Source organism: Coffea eugenioides, chromosome 1, assembly GCF_003713205.1.
Source record: "Coffea eugenioides isolate CCC68of chromosome 1, Ceug_1.0, whole genome shotgun sequence".
Classification (NCBI taxonomy): domain Eukaryota; kingdom Viridiplantae; phylum Streptophyta; class Magnoliopsida; order Gentianales; family Rubiaceae; genus Coffea; species Coffea eugenioides.
In genome coordinates this window covers 48,631,633-48,645,351 of record NC_040035.1, presented here as the reverse complement: position 1 = coordinate 48,645,351, position 13,719 = coordinate 48,631,633, and the positions used below count along the sequence as shown (strand labels likewise).

Genomic DNA, 13,719 nt, shown 5'->3' with positions numbered 1-13,719 from the left:
AAATAGATTCAAATAACTAAATAATGTCTTTAAAAAAAATTCAAAGTCAATTAAAGTAACTTAATATAATTATGCATTTTCAAAACTGAGTACTTATCAACAAGCCTGATTCAAAAGATTTAAGTTATGCAATTTGACACTCTTTGCACTTTTCTCTTTGTATATCTTAGGGAGTTAATTGCTTCGAATTTTGTGCAGTTAAATAGGGAAGGAAATTAGATGTGAGCTGTATAATATATATATTTTTTACTCAGGAGTATTCCAATCTTTTGCCTAAATTAATCTTCTAAGGTTGTATAGAGTCTTGCTCCAAAGATATACAGTGAAGTAGCACACGGAGATCGATCACGGGAGATACGAGTAACTACCAGATTACAGAACTAGTCGGACTACTTGCGGTGCCGAGGTGTATAATATTAGAGTGTAGTATTAGATGATAAATACTAGTGCTACTAGTTCGTATTAATTAACTAAAGTCCTCTTATTATAGCAAATTTTCGCAGAAAATTATCCTGATGAACGCAATCTGCAAATAAGTTAAAAGTTAAAAATTGTAGCATTAGGGTTTAGGCCAATTTAAATCGGCAAGAAATGTGAAGTCGGATAGCGACCAAAACAAAACGTCGACCATACCAAATTCCAAGCACAGGAAAAATGGCAAGAGGGGAGCGAACATGTTGTCAGTCATTCCTGGCCGTCCTCCTCAAATTCTTGAATTATTTGCAGACATTCCTGGGAGTCTCCATAATTATATACGCATCCCTCATGCTTAATCATTGGTACCATCATCACACTTCTGTCCCCTCAACCCCTCCTCCTCCTCCTCATTCTTCTCATCCAGGTTTATCTCCATCCCACTTCTCCTACAATCTCCACAATCTCGATCTTCATTTTCCTGCCGACGTCGTTTTGGATGCGGGTCTCCTCAATGGGCTTCAATTCAATTCTAACTCCCTTCCCAAACCCTGGTACTCTACTTCACTTTTTCTTTCTTTCTTTTTTTTTTTGGGAAATATTTTGTTGTCCCACATTTTGTTTTTGTTTCTAATTGTAAAAACTGAGATTTGTTTTTAGGAAATTCAGTAATGGATTGTTACTTGACAGTTTCGACTTTTAACATGATGGTTAATTTTTTTTGGTTTTTTTTTTGGGGGGGAGGGTTGGTGGGGTGTGTGTGTGTTTGCAAATGTTGGGAAAATAGAGAGTGATTGCTTGAGCTGTTATGAATTTACAAATGTGGTCATGTGATTTATGTACTTGAGCTCATCTTTTATCTGGTTTTTGGGCAGGTTCATATATGCATTTCTGGGAGTGGGTATTCTGATGTGTTGTATTACTTGCATCGGTCACATTGCAGCTGAAGCTATTAATGGTTGTTGCCTTTGCTTTGTATCCTTTCTCTCTCTCTCTTTCCCCCTTTTAATCTGCTCAGCATACTTTCGTGCCTCTTATCTGAGGTATTGAATTGAAATTTACTTGGAGATATCACTTTGGCGTTATGATTGTATTCAGGATGGCTTTTGTGTGCTCTAGCACCAAGAGAATTTTGATAATTTTCATCTAAAAATGATGGAATTTAACTAATATTTTTGTTTCTCTTGATTGGTGTGTTAGATTTAATTACATTGAGTAAGTTTAATGGAAGGCAAAAGGTATTGCAAGTATGACCCTATTATGTATTTGGTAGTGGATTTGCTGACATATTAGATAACTGTTACGTGGGTGGACTAATGGCCTAACAGTCAAAATTAATTGTAATTAAAAGAGAATCTTTTGTTTCCCTACCTTTATTGTGAAATTAAAGATGAAGATTTTGAATTCGGAAGGATTTAGAAGGCGATACATCCACAGATTCTAAGTTCTTGCTTGATGCAGATGTCATTTGCCTTTGGATCTCCAAGCAAATCAAATAAAAGAAATTGGCTTTTTTTCTTTTTTTCATCTTTTTTGTTTGTTCTGTTCTATGTTATTTCAGTTTATTAGCTGACATTTTGTATCTATTTATTTTTGCTTGATGCCCCCCTTAACCAGCCAAAATTAATAGTATGCTATATTAAGCACATTCTTCATCCTCTTGGAAGTCAGTTTGGTGACATTCATTGCAATTGATCGCCAATGGGAGACGGTAAATTTTGTTGTAGCTAAAGTTTTCTGTTTTCTTGATTTGGCCTTACTTAAGTTTCTCACCTATTAAGTTGGTTTTTCAGGATCTTCCAGTTGATTCAACTGGAGAACTTGATCATTTGCGCACCTTTCTTGAAGAAAATAGAGATGTTTTCGAGTGGGTTGGCATTGCGGTTGTCATAATTCAGGCATATATCATTCCACATTTGCTGTTGACTTCTTATCTTTCTCTCAGAAAGTAGTATTACCTAACACAACATGGAAAATTTTCTTTCCTGTCATATTTGTGCCACTGTCATGGCCACAACTTAGTTGTTGTGCATTTTTGACAAGTTAATTTCCACATATTATATAAACTTCTACCTTTTTCATTAGTTTTGATTTTCTTTCGAATAAGGTTTTCATGGGCAACCCATCTATCTACTTGATAACCTGATTTACCATCTTCTGAGTATTAATTGGTTGCCTTGTTCTTCACAAAATACATATATATGCCCAGTATAATTCAACTTTCATTGACTGATGAAGATTGTTTAATTGAAGATCTTCAACACTAATGTTCAGAAATGTTTTGACAAAAATGATCTTTAAGTGTGATAGATATGGTTAATCATAGCCATAGGTAGACAGATGCAAAGATGAATGAGAAAGGATAAATTGTTGACGATGTTTACATCTTTATGACTTTGACCAAGTATAATTCAACTTTATTGACTAATGAAGATCGTTTACATTGAAGATCTTCAAAACTTATAGTTCGAAAATATTGACAAAAATGGTCATTAAGTGCAAAATATATAGTTTAATTATAGCCCATTTCTTTGATGCATAGGTAGACAGATGCGAGGAATATAATGGTCGATGATAAAAAGATAAATTGTGGACAGTAAATAAAGTATCTAACTTAAATACTTAGTTTCACCACCTTTCTTATTGTTTCTTATCGCATGTTTAATGATTTATCATTTTTATTGGTTTTTGCAGGTGATGTCCTTACTGCTGTCGCTAATCCTCAGAGCCTTGGTAAATCAGAAAGAAGACCTCGACAATGAGAGAGTTTATGACATTAGAGAAAGACCTTGGGAGCCACTACTGCATCCACATCTCAGCCAAGCATCTGGTTCGATCAGGAGTGATGGTAGAGGGAGCCACTCCGACATTTGGAGCTCACGCATGAGAGAAAAGGTTGGTATTCTTATAATGCAGTAGAAGTTACAGTACACTTTCTATATTAATGGTGCATTCTTACTCAGTTGAGGTAAGACTTGTATGTTCATCTAAACACCATGAAGCTTGAGCTTGAACCTCTCCTCAGAACTGAGCTTGAATTTGAGAAATTGCAAAACAAAACTACTTGACCTTAGCTTTTCTTCGACTTGATTCTTAATTCATATTGATTCAAGCTAAAAGACAATCCTCATTTGAAACCCTACTGAGATTACTCAATACATGAAAAGCCAAGTACAAAATAATTTGGAACAAAATAGACAATATGCCAACATATCTATCTAATTCAGTGCCAGATAAGCTGAAATTAACCCGAAAAATTGGGATATGTCTTATCTTTTACAAATGAAGATACCCACATTTGCCAATGCAACTTTTAAGTTCTCGGTGAGTTCAAGGGAAAGAAGATCAGTGAGGGGGACAGCAAAAGCAAGTTCTAGGGGATGTAGGTGTCACAGTTTGGAAAGGGCAAGGCAGGAAAGATAGGGAGCTATTGTTCTTTATGCAATATGGTTACATGTTCTTGAGTAGTAATAAGTCTATCTCTGTTTTACTTTCCTGTGGAACATGTCTTTTTGATAATTAACTCATAGTTCTGATATGCGTCTATATTATCTTTTTGATTGTCCCGTAGTATGGGTTGAATGGTGGTGATGATAAGCAGAATATAGTGGATCAAAATTCTTCTGTAGAGCAGAATCCTAGGAACTGAAGATCGGAATGGCAATCAATCCCATGACTTACGGGAGAAAGTAGCCATTGTCTCGTGTATATCTTCCGATGATTGGCTTCGTAATTCTTTATTCTTTCCATTCTCAATTGCAATGTACAGAATTTCTCAAAAGCTTTCTTGTTCCACACTACTTGAGGTATAGGGTAAGATGTGAATGACTTTGTAATAAAGGAATGAAATGTTTGGCTTGTTGTTGAGTGATAAAACTCTTTCTGGCTCGTGTGATCAAATGTTAATTTGGATAGTTGTTCGCAAATTGAAAATCTGAGCTTACTGGGCTGGTGGCCATCGGAGGGCAATTAAAGGCCTCTTGTTTGCTGGGAGGCTGGATTTCAATGTACTATGTTGCAGTGTGTTTGTTGAAAGCTTGCCAATACCAAAAAGTTTAAAACGAAAATTTTTTTTTTCCCCGACTAGCGTCCACTGGTTAACACCTACATACTTCCACCTGTAGTGCACCCGATTGCATTTATTTTTCAATCGCATTGAGAACTACGCTTTTGCAAGAGAATACTTGGGGCTCCACTTAATGGGCATTATTGATTAGACGAGTCCTTTTATTGAGGCTGGAATGACTCTATAGTGTATGCATTTCCTAGCGCAGCGCGGTTATGATTTGATTTGTCTGGTTACACTTGCAGGTGTAGTACAGTAACCGATTGTTGACTTTATCATCTTAAGATACGAAAAGGGTTACTGCTTTTTATCCTTTCTGGGGAGGTCCAAGGTTACCACCATCCACAAAAAGAAAAGTAGTCACTTTGTGGGCGCGGGAGTTGAGAGAACTTGCAGAGCATGGCTGACACGGACCCGGCCAATTTTGCGCAAATCATACTTAATTGCCAACATCCAAGTCCAACTTGAATTGAGAAAATAATTGCATTTGGCTTATATGGAAATCAGTTCTACGATGGGCGCCTCTGTTGGTCCCATGAAGGTGGTGGTATTTGTGGGTTACTCGTCACTGGTCCTAACAGGAAGAATTCATGTCTGAAGATTGCATCAGCATCACCACAAGAACAAGACGAGGGATGGAAACAGATGCAAATAGTTTTATTCGAAATCGCCATGTGACTGTCTAGCTCGTCTTTAGTGTTTGGGTATGAATGACCTGAACTTCTTTTTTTCAAGTGATTGATTTTATCTCCCATCTGTTATGAGATAGATTACTCGTGTCTTTCTCATTTAGCTGTTGCAGGCTAAACCGAAAGTGAAAAGAGAATCCTCCTTTACAACAGCAATTTTCTAAATATTTCTGGCTCACATGCCAATTCAGGCACACTATACTTTGCGAATCTCTCTAAAGTTGTGGTCAGTGCCCTGATATCCACTCAACAAAATTTAAGACCGTTAAATAGCTCCCCTTACAAGGTGGTATCCTTTTTTTTTTTTTTTGAGACGGAGGAGGTATCTGGATCACCGGGTAAATCGAACCCGACTAATCCTCGATCCGAAAGAAGAGTTCCTTCCTCTCGAACACGTTAACCCTAGAACTCGATCCCTGGTGGGAGAGATGGACAACGGTCGCTGAGGAGCTTCCGTGACCAAACGAACTGTCCAGGTGGAGCTCCTTACAAAGTGGTATCTTATCAATCCCATTTCTCGAGAATTCCTCTTTATCGTTCCCGCAACACAATAGCACATGGGCATAAAAGATACTGAGATGACAAAAAGGCATTTCTTTTTTCTTTTGTTTAAGCTCCATAGTTTATAAAAATAAGCAACCGGTCTTTTAATATCCAAATGTTCAGTCCCCTCCCCCTAGTTCTGCCCGTCCTAAGATAGTTAAAAAAAAAAAGAGTTCAGGAGGATATTCAACCTCTGCGATCCTCAAGCTTTCGAAGTTGCTGACGAGTCTAATCTTAAATTCTGTCCATAAACATGGACGTTAATCGAGTTACTGTAGATGTCACTCACAGCGACTGTGGCCGACGCCCAATAATGCGATCCGAAATGCCCAAACGGGTAGACTTTCAAAAAGAAGGGGCACTAATTACCGGCCAATGACAACTACCAAAACTCAGCAATATAGCTGACAGGGCTCCTCCTATTCCTATAAAGAAAGAAAAGTGTTGCACACGCAGGCATAGCATGATGTCAACGGAGAGATGCCCATCCGCGGGTCAGCTGCCAATTCCTGGAACCCACAAATTACGCAGTATCAGGACGCCATTGCGGTGGGTGAAGACACTAGCAGCAGGCCGCGAATACTACTACTATTATTACTGTTAGTAAGCACATTCCGTTGCGGCGCTTGCGCACAAATGACCTTTGGTGTCCTGTTTTGGGTTTGAAAAGACAGTGGGAGGACAGACTAGTGACTACTGAGGAGGAGGAGGAGGAAGTAGAATTATCCTACAGACAAACCAACCTCCGGACAGGTTACAGTCTCCCACAGATAAATCTCTGTCACTGCAGGTAACAGATGCACATTTCGATATTGGACGCGAAGCCGAAGTAAAGAATTGGGGGTGGGCTGGACGGATGTGGGCCATCTCCCTGGAAAAATGATACTACAAAATACACATATGATAGTTCACAAATTAATAGGGTTAAAAAAAAAACAACCTCGTCACACGCTGCCAGTCAATTCAACCACAGCCTCCTGCACTATCTCGTCCAGTAACTTCTGTTCAATTTCCTTACCTAGATTGTCCATTTCTAACCTCAAGTGATCCAGCCACCCCTTGCCCACCACCTCCTTTCTCACCACCCTCTCCACCACCACGCTGTTATTGTCCACCACACAATCACCGGTGACACACCTCTCCTCCCCAGAAAACCATTCCTTCATCCGGGCCCAAACTCGATCAACCATCATGAACGTCGCCACACCCTCTAGTCGTTGGGTTTTATGGGACCCAGTACAGGGTATTGCTCTCTGGCATGTGCCTGACCCATACCCTGCTATCTCCACCAAAGCTGCATTGACACAGTCAAACACAAGCTTTCTTGTTGACCACCATTGCCTTCTCCTCGCTTCACGTAGCGTGTCCTTGTCATTCAAATTGATGTACTTGTCCCGCAGTGACGGATCTAATGGGCTTTCAGATGAGTGCCATCTAGCTAATAAAGCGTCAGATCGCACCTCGCCATCTAGACCTGCCACAGATAATAATGCTTGAACAAAGAAGAACCATTCTCCTTCCCCTTCCTCTGCTCCTTGAGGGGAGGAGGATGGTTTTAATGGATATGAAGTGGCTGTGTCCACACAAGATTCGTCCCATGACAGAGTGCGCGCAATTGATCCTATTGGTGGCGACTTATCTATGAGGTTTGGCTTACACTGTACAGGCAACTCCCCTGTTTAATTCAAAAAATAAATAAAAATTTACAACTCACGATTAAAAGAAACAGAGGAATAGTGAGGACTCTGCTTTGCTGTCAGAACGTACCATGTTCTTCTGGCTTGTTATTGCCAGAGGACTCAGTTGCCGTCTGTTCTTCCTCCTCCTCAAATGGCATTTCTAGGACTGATATTGGACTTGGCTGATCCTGATTCTCGCTTGGGTTCCCAGCCACCAGATGCTTCACCACAGCAAAACCAACCTGCACACATAGAATCAATGAAGATTCATGGTCTTTCCAAGGACAAAGCTTCTCTAGAGTTGATTATGAATTCAAAATTGTAGGCCAGAAGAAACTGGATTCACCATCATATGTCCAGCACAATGTAAAGCATTTATGGGATCAATAGACAAAATGCATTTTTAAGACAATCTCCTCATCTCAACATGCAAACACAAGGTCACTACAAACAATCACTGTGCTCCATAAGTATTACATATTGTGCTATAAGTGTCATTCAACTAATGAAAGAAGTTGACATTGATGGAAAGGGCATATGTAAATAGGACAAAACAAAATTTAAGCTCAATAAATCTGATAAAGGAAAAAGCACAAAAGAACAATGTTGACACTTGCAACCGTTGAAGGAGAATTCATACAGGAAGTTGATGCATTGAATCACCTCAGAAGAAATTATGCCTGGATCGCCAGGCTGATAAGCAGAAGGTGCCTGGCTAGATAATCGATGCAGACTAGGTGATGAACATTCTTCTAAGCCCGTGTCATTAAGACAATTGCTTCCATCATTGTCGCTTCTTCCAGGAGAATCTGAAGGTGTTCCAGCAGGTAGGGATTCCTCTCTGGACTGACATACAACAGATTTCTGTTTATTTGATCTTTTACTCCTAGAAAAAAATAAACTTGAAACTTTCCCTTTCAAAGACGATTTCCCACTTCTAGCCTTAGCTGCATCATTTGAAACATCTGTCTCCTTGTGAGCTTGATCTGCTCCATCCACATTGAGCTCCATGCCAAAGACCGTAGATGATACAGGAACAGATTTCGACCTCACGAGGTTCCTTGGTGAATTATTCATGTCTTCATCCTTCTTGTTGAGATCACCAACCAACTTTGAAGTTGAACCCCTAGAATCTTCTTTAGCACCCTCTACCACATTTCTTTTTGTGTTCTTTGTGTCAGAGAGAGCAAGCATTTCGCCTAAAGTACTAGAGCTTCTCCGCACATGTCTCTGTTCTTGGTAATTCCCATTAGAGGCCATCATGGCCCATCTCTCCGAGAGTCGCTTCTTTGCTTCTCGGCAAACCGAGGATTCTGGAGAATAAGATGCACGGCTAAAGGAGGACAAAGAGTAAGGACTACCAAACCTATTGACATAATCCCAAGAATGCCTAGAAGTTGGTGACATGACTTCTGAATCACTGAGATTTCCAGCTGCATACTCAGTTTCTGATTTATGAAATGAACTCTCATCACCAATATAGCCATTTGAAAACACAGATGAAAGTAAGGTCTCGTCCCTTCGGTGTCCACTCAAGTTCTGACGCATCTGTCTAGTGATCTCTTTTGCTGCTTCTCTTGATTTTCGAGCCTCATCATCTTCTGCTTCCTCAATGAATTCTTCATCACAGTGCAACTCTGGTGATAAAGCAGGAGGGGACGCCACAGCCTTCATATCCTGGGGCTTCATAGGGCTAGGTTTTAGAACCACTATTCGTGTTGGTTGAGTAGGATTTTCGTCAAATTTCCAACTTACTCCAGTAGTGGAAAGTCCTGGATGGCTTTTGTCCAACCCAATCACCTGACTAATCTGGGCAGATTTCTGTATCTGCTTCTCATTCTTCTTTGCTGAGTTAACAAACATTTCACCATCAACCATTTTACAAGGTCGAAGAACAGTTATTCGTTTTGTCTCAGGAGGATGAGAAATAGACTGCAAATTAATTAAATGCTGTGAGAACATCGAATTTGGTTCTTGCAGGAACTTAAGGAACAAATCCTTGTTAGAATTTAAGACTTCCAAGGCATCTTGAAATTGCTGAGTCTGACGGAGTTTTTCATCTGTAGACAGGCGCTTTGCTTCAATAAACTTCTGGCGAACAAGAGCCATTTTTTTGTCATTTGGAGTTTCATCACATCTTCCCTTATGAGGTGATTTATCCCTCGTGCAATTTGGTTTTGGTGACTGTCGCATTATCTCATAGACATCTTTGTATTCATTATGCTGCGGATAACGAGTTTCATCTTGCATTGGTAAATCCCAGAATCCTTTGTCATGCTGCCAATAGCTCAACTGTGCATCTGATTGACTCCGTGAATAACCTCTTGAATGACTTCTTTCTGTTGCTTGATCAGGCTGCTGCTGGGGAAGGGCATCAAGCCCCATTAACTTGGCAACTATACTAGGATGGTTATGCTTAGAATCTACTTCTTTAGACATTTCCTGAGCAATAAGCATCTTCATGGGCGTGCCACTGGATTTCCTGTTTGGACAAGTTCTACTGAACTCCGACATCTGCATGCTCCACACCAGTAGGATCATAAGTGTCATCAATCTGGCAATGATTCCAGAAGAAATATCATCTTGAAAGAAAGACATACCACTTTCTCCTCTATTTGATCTTCAAATTGACCCATCCTAGAAACATCTGATTGGCTCCTCCTCGAAAGTGGAGAACCTACAAGTCATACTCAGGCACGTGAGCACATTCACACTATTGACCAAAAATACAAAACTAACAGCTGCACTAATGCCATCCTCTCTCCAAAATGTAAGTTGAAAAACCACTAGGAAAAAGGGTCATATATGATCCAGAATGGATAAAAGGTCAATTTTAAGCAAATCATGTATAATATTTCTGTCTCCAAATTTTCCATTGTGAGAATCATGTGGCGTCTTTAGGGGGGAAAAAACCACTGGGAAAACCAGGATACTATGTTATGAAGAAGGTATCCATCAGGACGAAATTCTCAAACCCAACAAGCAACTTGAGGTTACCCCTCAAAGCCATCCTTCCACAGGACCAACTCCAAGGTAATAATAGAAAAAACAGACAGAAATGCCAGCATGCACTTTAACCAAAAACAAGGTTGATGTTCTCCACCAAATCACTCGATACAAAGCTTTATGCAAAGAACCGAAAGTTGAATTGTGAAATAGTTGTACATGAGTTGAATAAAAAAGCATTCACCATCACAATGTGGTTTATCTGTGAGCAGCCTGTTTCCTGCCATTCCACCACTCATATCAAACAAGTTCACCATTCTTCCCAAGCATCCTGGAAAAGGACCCTCAACGTTGTGATTTTTTCCCTTGTGAAACCCATTCATCTTAAGCCCCTGAGACAGCAAAATTCATCCATCAACCTTAATAAGCATAACAATCATCTCGCACAGAAAGAAAATAAAACAACAAAATCAGTCAAATATCATTATCCACGACACCCTCATCAGCTTGATCTTAAAGATGCTTTGACGCATTGTGTATCATATCGGAGATTTTTTTTTTTTTTTTTTTTGTGGGGGACTAAACGCACAAAAGAGGTAAAATCTCATTTGCAAACACACAGAAGAAAGCAAAAGTTTGAATAATGGACAGAGAGAAGTGGGATTGTTACAATCAAGACCCGAGCTAGTATGATACTAGTAAATCCCAAATAAAGGAGAAAGCTTGCAGCCACATGTTACACAACAAGATCAGAAGAAAACTCACAGCACTAACTCTTGAAGTATCTCCCGAGAAAATGGGAAAAAGATTAAAGCAGAAAAGTAAATTTTTATTCTCTAGTATTCTAAAAATGTAGATCTTATAGATAGATAGACCCAAAAAAAAAAAAAAAATCAAACCCAAAATTGAGATAAAGTGTAAACATTCCAAACAGAGAGAGAGGAGAGGGAGAAGAGGAAAAGGACGGTTTGTTTGAGGAATGAATCAATCCTAAAACTACGTCAAAGAAGGGAAAGAATATCTAGATTTGCGTGAAAATAAGCCAGAGAATAACACAGTCAGAAATTTTGCAGCATATTCGAATGAAACTTCACATCAGCTAGTCACACCTAATCAAAACATGTGCTCTGAACAAACTCTAATTTCTTCTCCCCAAAAATTCATCCTAGAAAATTAATCAAAATAATTAGCAAAAGCCTATTGAGCCACATTTCCTGAATATCAATGCTAAGTACCGAGAGACCTTCTGATTAGTCAACCAATTCCCTCAAAAAATGACCAGATTTGATCTATTATAGCCCAATAAAGAACGAAAGCCACATAATTTGTATTTCCCTAAAAAAAACAATAATTTCACTAATAATGCTCAAAAGTAGAGAACAAAACTTACAAATCGATGGAAAGACGACAGACTGTAGATAATGTACAATACAATAAAAAGGAGAAAGAGAGAACCAAAAAGGAAAAAAATCTACTTCCAAAAGCTGCAATTACTGTAGAAACGAAAAGAGCAGATCGAAAGTGAGAAAGTTTTCATGAAAAGAACGAAAAAGGAGAATCAGATTCGATTCATATATTACCTTCTAAAAAAAGCGAGATCGGAATAGGTGGCGAAAAGGTAAAACCAATAAAAGAAGCTACTCCATTCACTATTCCTAGTAGAAAAAGTTTCAAGTAAGAGTTAAAACCAAAGCAAATGCCAAGCGCTTCTGAGTCCGCCGCCACCGCCGACGGACTAAGATTTTCCGGTTTCAGCTTCGTCACACGCGCCGCACACACTTCTTAGTGAGAGAAGCTGAGAACAGGCAAAGGAATTGCTATAATTCTTCTGGTGGTAGAGGTCGAGAGAAGCCGCCGGAGAATGACATTGGCCGGGGAAATAAATATAAGCAGCTGTTGGAAGTAGCTGTTGCTGGCTGCAGTGATGAAAGGAGGAGTGCAGTTGTATTATTCTCCCTTGTTCATCGCATTTGCTGCTGCACCGACTCTGTGTCGGACTTGAATTGCTTTTGTTTATTCTGATTCATTTATGAGTTTTGATTACGTAGAGAGAGAGAGAGAGAGAGAGAGGACCAGTGAAGTGGAAGATAAATTAAATAATACTCGGATACTAATATACGACGGGGAAGTTATAATTAAACTCAGATAATGGCTGGAGCTCTCTATTTTGCAGAATGAGGCCCTTTTGCTTTCAGATGTTTCTGTTTGGGCCCTCCAACGTTGATATCAGTCATTTCTCGTTCTTATTGCCCCTGGATTCCAATGGCTATGGGGGGCAAGGAATGACCGTCCTGAAAAGTTCATGGTCATGATTAGTTTTAAAAAAAATTAATTTTTAAATTACTACATGTACATTATTTTTTAATATTATGCATAGAACTCACAAAATTTATTTTATATTTATTTTATTTAAAGTAAGTTTCTCTCTAAGAAAAATGAATATACACCTTATGAAACTGAATAAAACAAAAAAAAAATGATTAACTTGACAATCGTTTCTGTCCCCAAATCTGATTCCAGTGAAAGTTGGACCAAGTTTACATTAGCATGTTGAATATATTTTAACTTTATATAACTTCCTATCTTAAGGGATTTATGTTTATGTTACTATTATCGTAGGTGGAAGAAATCTGAATTGTTGGTTGATTTAATTATGGGGTTTGTTTACAAGAAGATATTTTGAGTTATTGCTATCATGGAATCTAGATTCATGTCCTTGATTTCATAGCATTTAATGAGCGTTTAATTTGTCCCATACGTGCTTGTATATATGGCTTTGATTACAAGCACATATTATGTACTCAATTAATTTCCCAAACGACTCTTGTCCACCTTGGAGGCAAAATTTACTTTTTCCTCAGAAGTGTATGTATTTTTCCTTTTGAAGAACATATAAGTATTCTCTGACGACTCAATATGCTATCAAAATCTATGATTTTGTAAATAGGTGCTCATATAATTTTATAGAATTAATATCAACTTGCATTTTCGTGTAATGACTTTCAAAACACCTTATATTTCCAATGGATAACTAATCGTGGAGATAAGCTTTCAAAAAAAAAAAAAGAAGATAAATATTTTACAATAAACAGATCAAGCTTGGTGCTGTAAAGTTTAGCATTTGATTACCATAGTTGTGCAATTTAGAGGCATATAAGAAAATGAATTAGGGGCAAGAATGGTTGTAGGTATCAATCGTCACAACCGTCTCGAAGGTGAACAGTTAAGATTGATCGAAAAAAATTATAACACTTAAATTACATGGTGTGCAGCATATTATGTAAGACCTACAAAATTCTGTTTTATATTTACATCGTGTTGAATAAATAGACTTACATTGCATTGAATTGAGCACAATCATTCGGGACGGTCCACTCTGGCA

General features: G+C 38.6%; 2 protein-coding genes across 2 annotated transcripts; one reads left to right on the top strand and one right to left on the bottom strand.

Annotated features, from left to right (window-relative positions):
• The first annotated feature begins 622 nt into the window (after window positions 1–622).
• Window positions 623–4,320, top strand: LOC113765182 (tetraspanin-18-like). Its single transcript, XM_027309306.1, has 6 exons — window positions 623–968; window positions 1,290–1,389; window positions 2,045–2,125; window positions 2,208–2,312; window positions 3,109–3,309; window positions 3,986–4,320. The coding sequence occupies exons 1-6, from the start codon at window positions 655–657 to the stop codon at window positions 4,061–4,063; spliced, it is 879 nt and encodes a 292-aa protein (XP_027165107.1). The 5' UTR covers window positions 623–654; the 3' UTR covers window positions 4,064–4,320.
• Window positions 4,321–6,312: 1,992 nt separating this feature from the next.
• LOC113760459 lies at window positions 6,313–12,377 on the bottom strand. Its single transcript, XM_027303043.1, has 6 exons — window positions 11,918–12,377; window positions 10,582–10,729; window positions 9,992–10,068; window positions 8,055–9,905; window positions 7,480–7,633; window positions 6,313–7,387 (listed from the first exon to the last, which is right to left on the bottom strand). The coding sequence occupies exons 2-6, from the start codon at window positions 10,718–10,720 to the stop codon at window positions 6,657–6,659; spliced, it is 2,952 nt and encodes a 983-aa protein (XP_027158844.1). The 5' UTR covers window positions 10,721–10,729; window positions 11,918–12,377; the 3' UTR covers window positions 6,313–6,656.
• Window positions 12,378–13,719: the final 1,342 nt, after the last annotated feature.

Excerpts from the sequence above, each read along its gene's own strand:
- LOC113760459 (XM_027303043.1), bottom strand. The coding sequence starts at position 10,720 with ATGAATGGGTTTCACAAGGGAAAAAATCACAACGTTGAGGGTCCTTTT. Across the intron at positions 10,069-10,581 it reads AGATAAACCACATTGTGATG|GTTCTCCACTTTCGAGGAGG; the intron begins GTGAATGCTTTT and ends TATGACTTGTAG. Across the intron at positions 9,906-9,991 it reads ATCAAATAGAGGAGAAAGTG|ATGTCGGAGTTCAGTAGAAC; the intron begins GTATGTCTTTCT and ends TGGAGCATGCAG.
- LOC113765182 (XM_027309306.1), top strand. The coding sequence starts at position 655 with ATGGCAAGAGGGGAGCGAACATGTTGTCAGTCATTCCTGGCCGTCCTC. Across the intron at positions 1,390-2,044 it reads ATGGTTGTTGCCTTTGCTTT|TATGCTATATTAAGCACATT; the intron begins GTATCCTTTCTC and ends CAAAATTAATAG. Across the intron at positions 3,310-3,985 it reads GCTCACGCATGAGAGAAAAG|TATGGGTTGAATGGTGGTGA; the intron begins GTTGGTATTCTT and ends ATTGTCCCGTAG.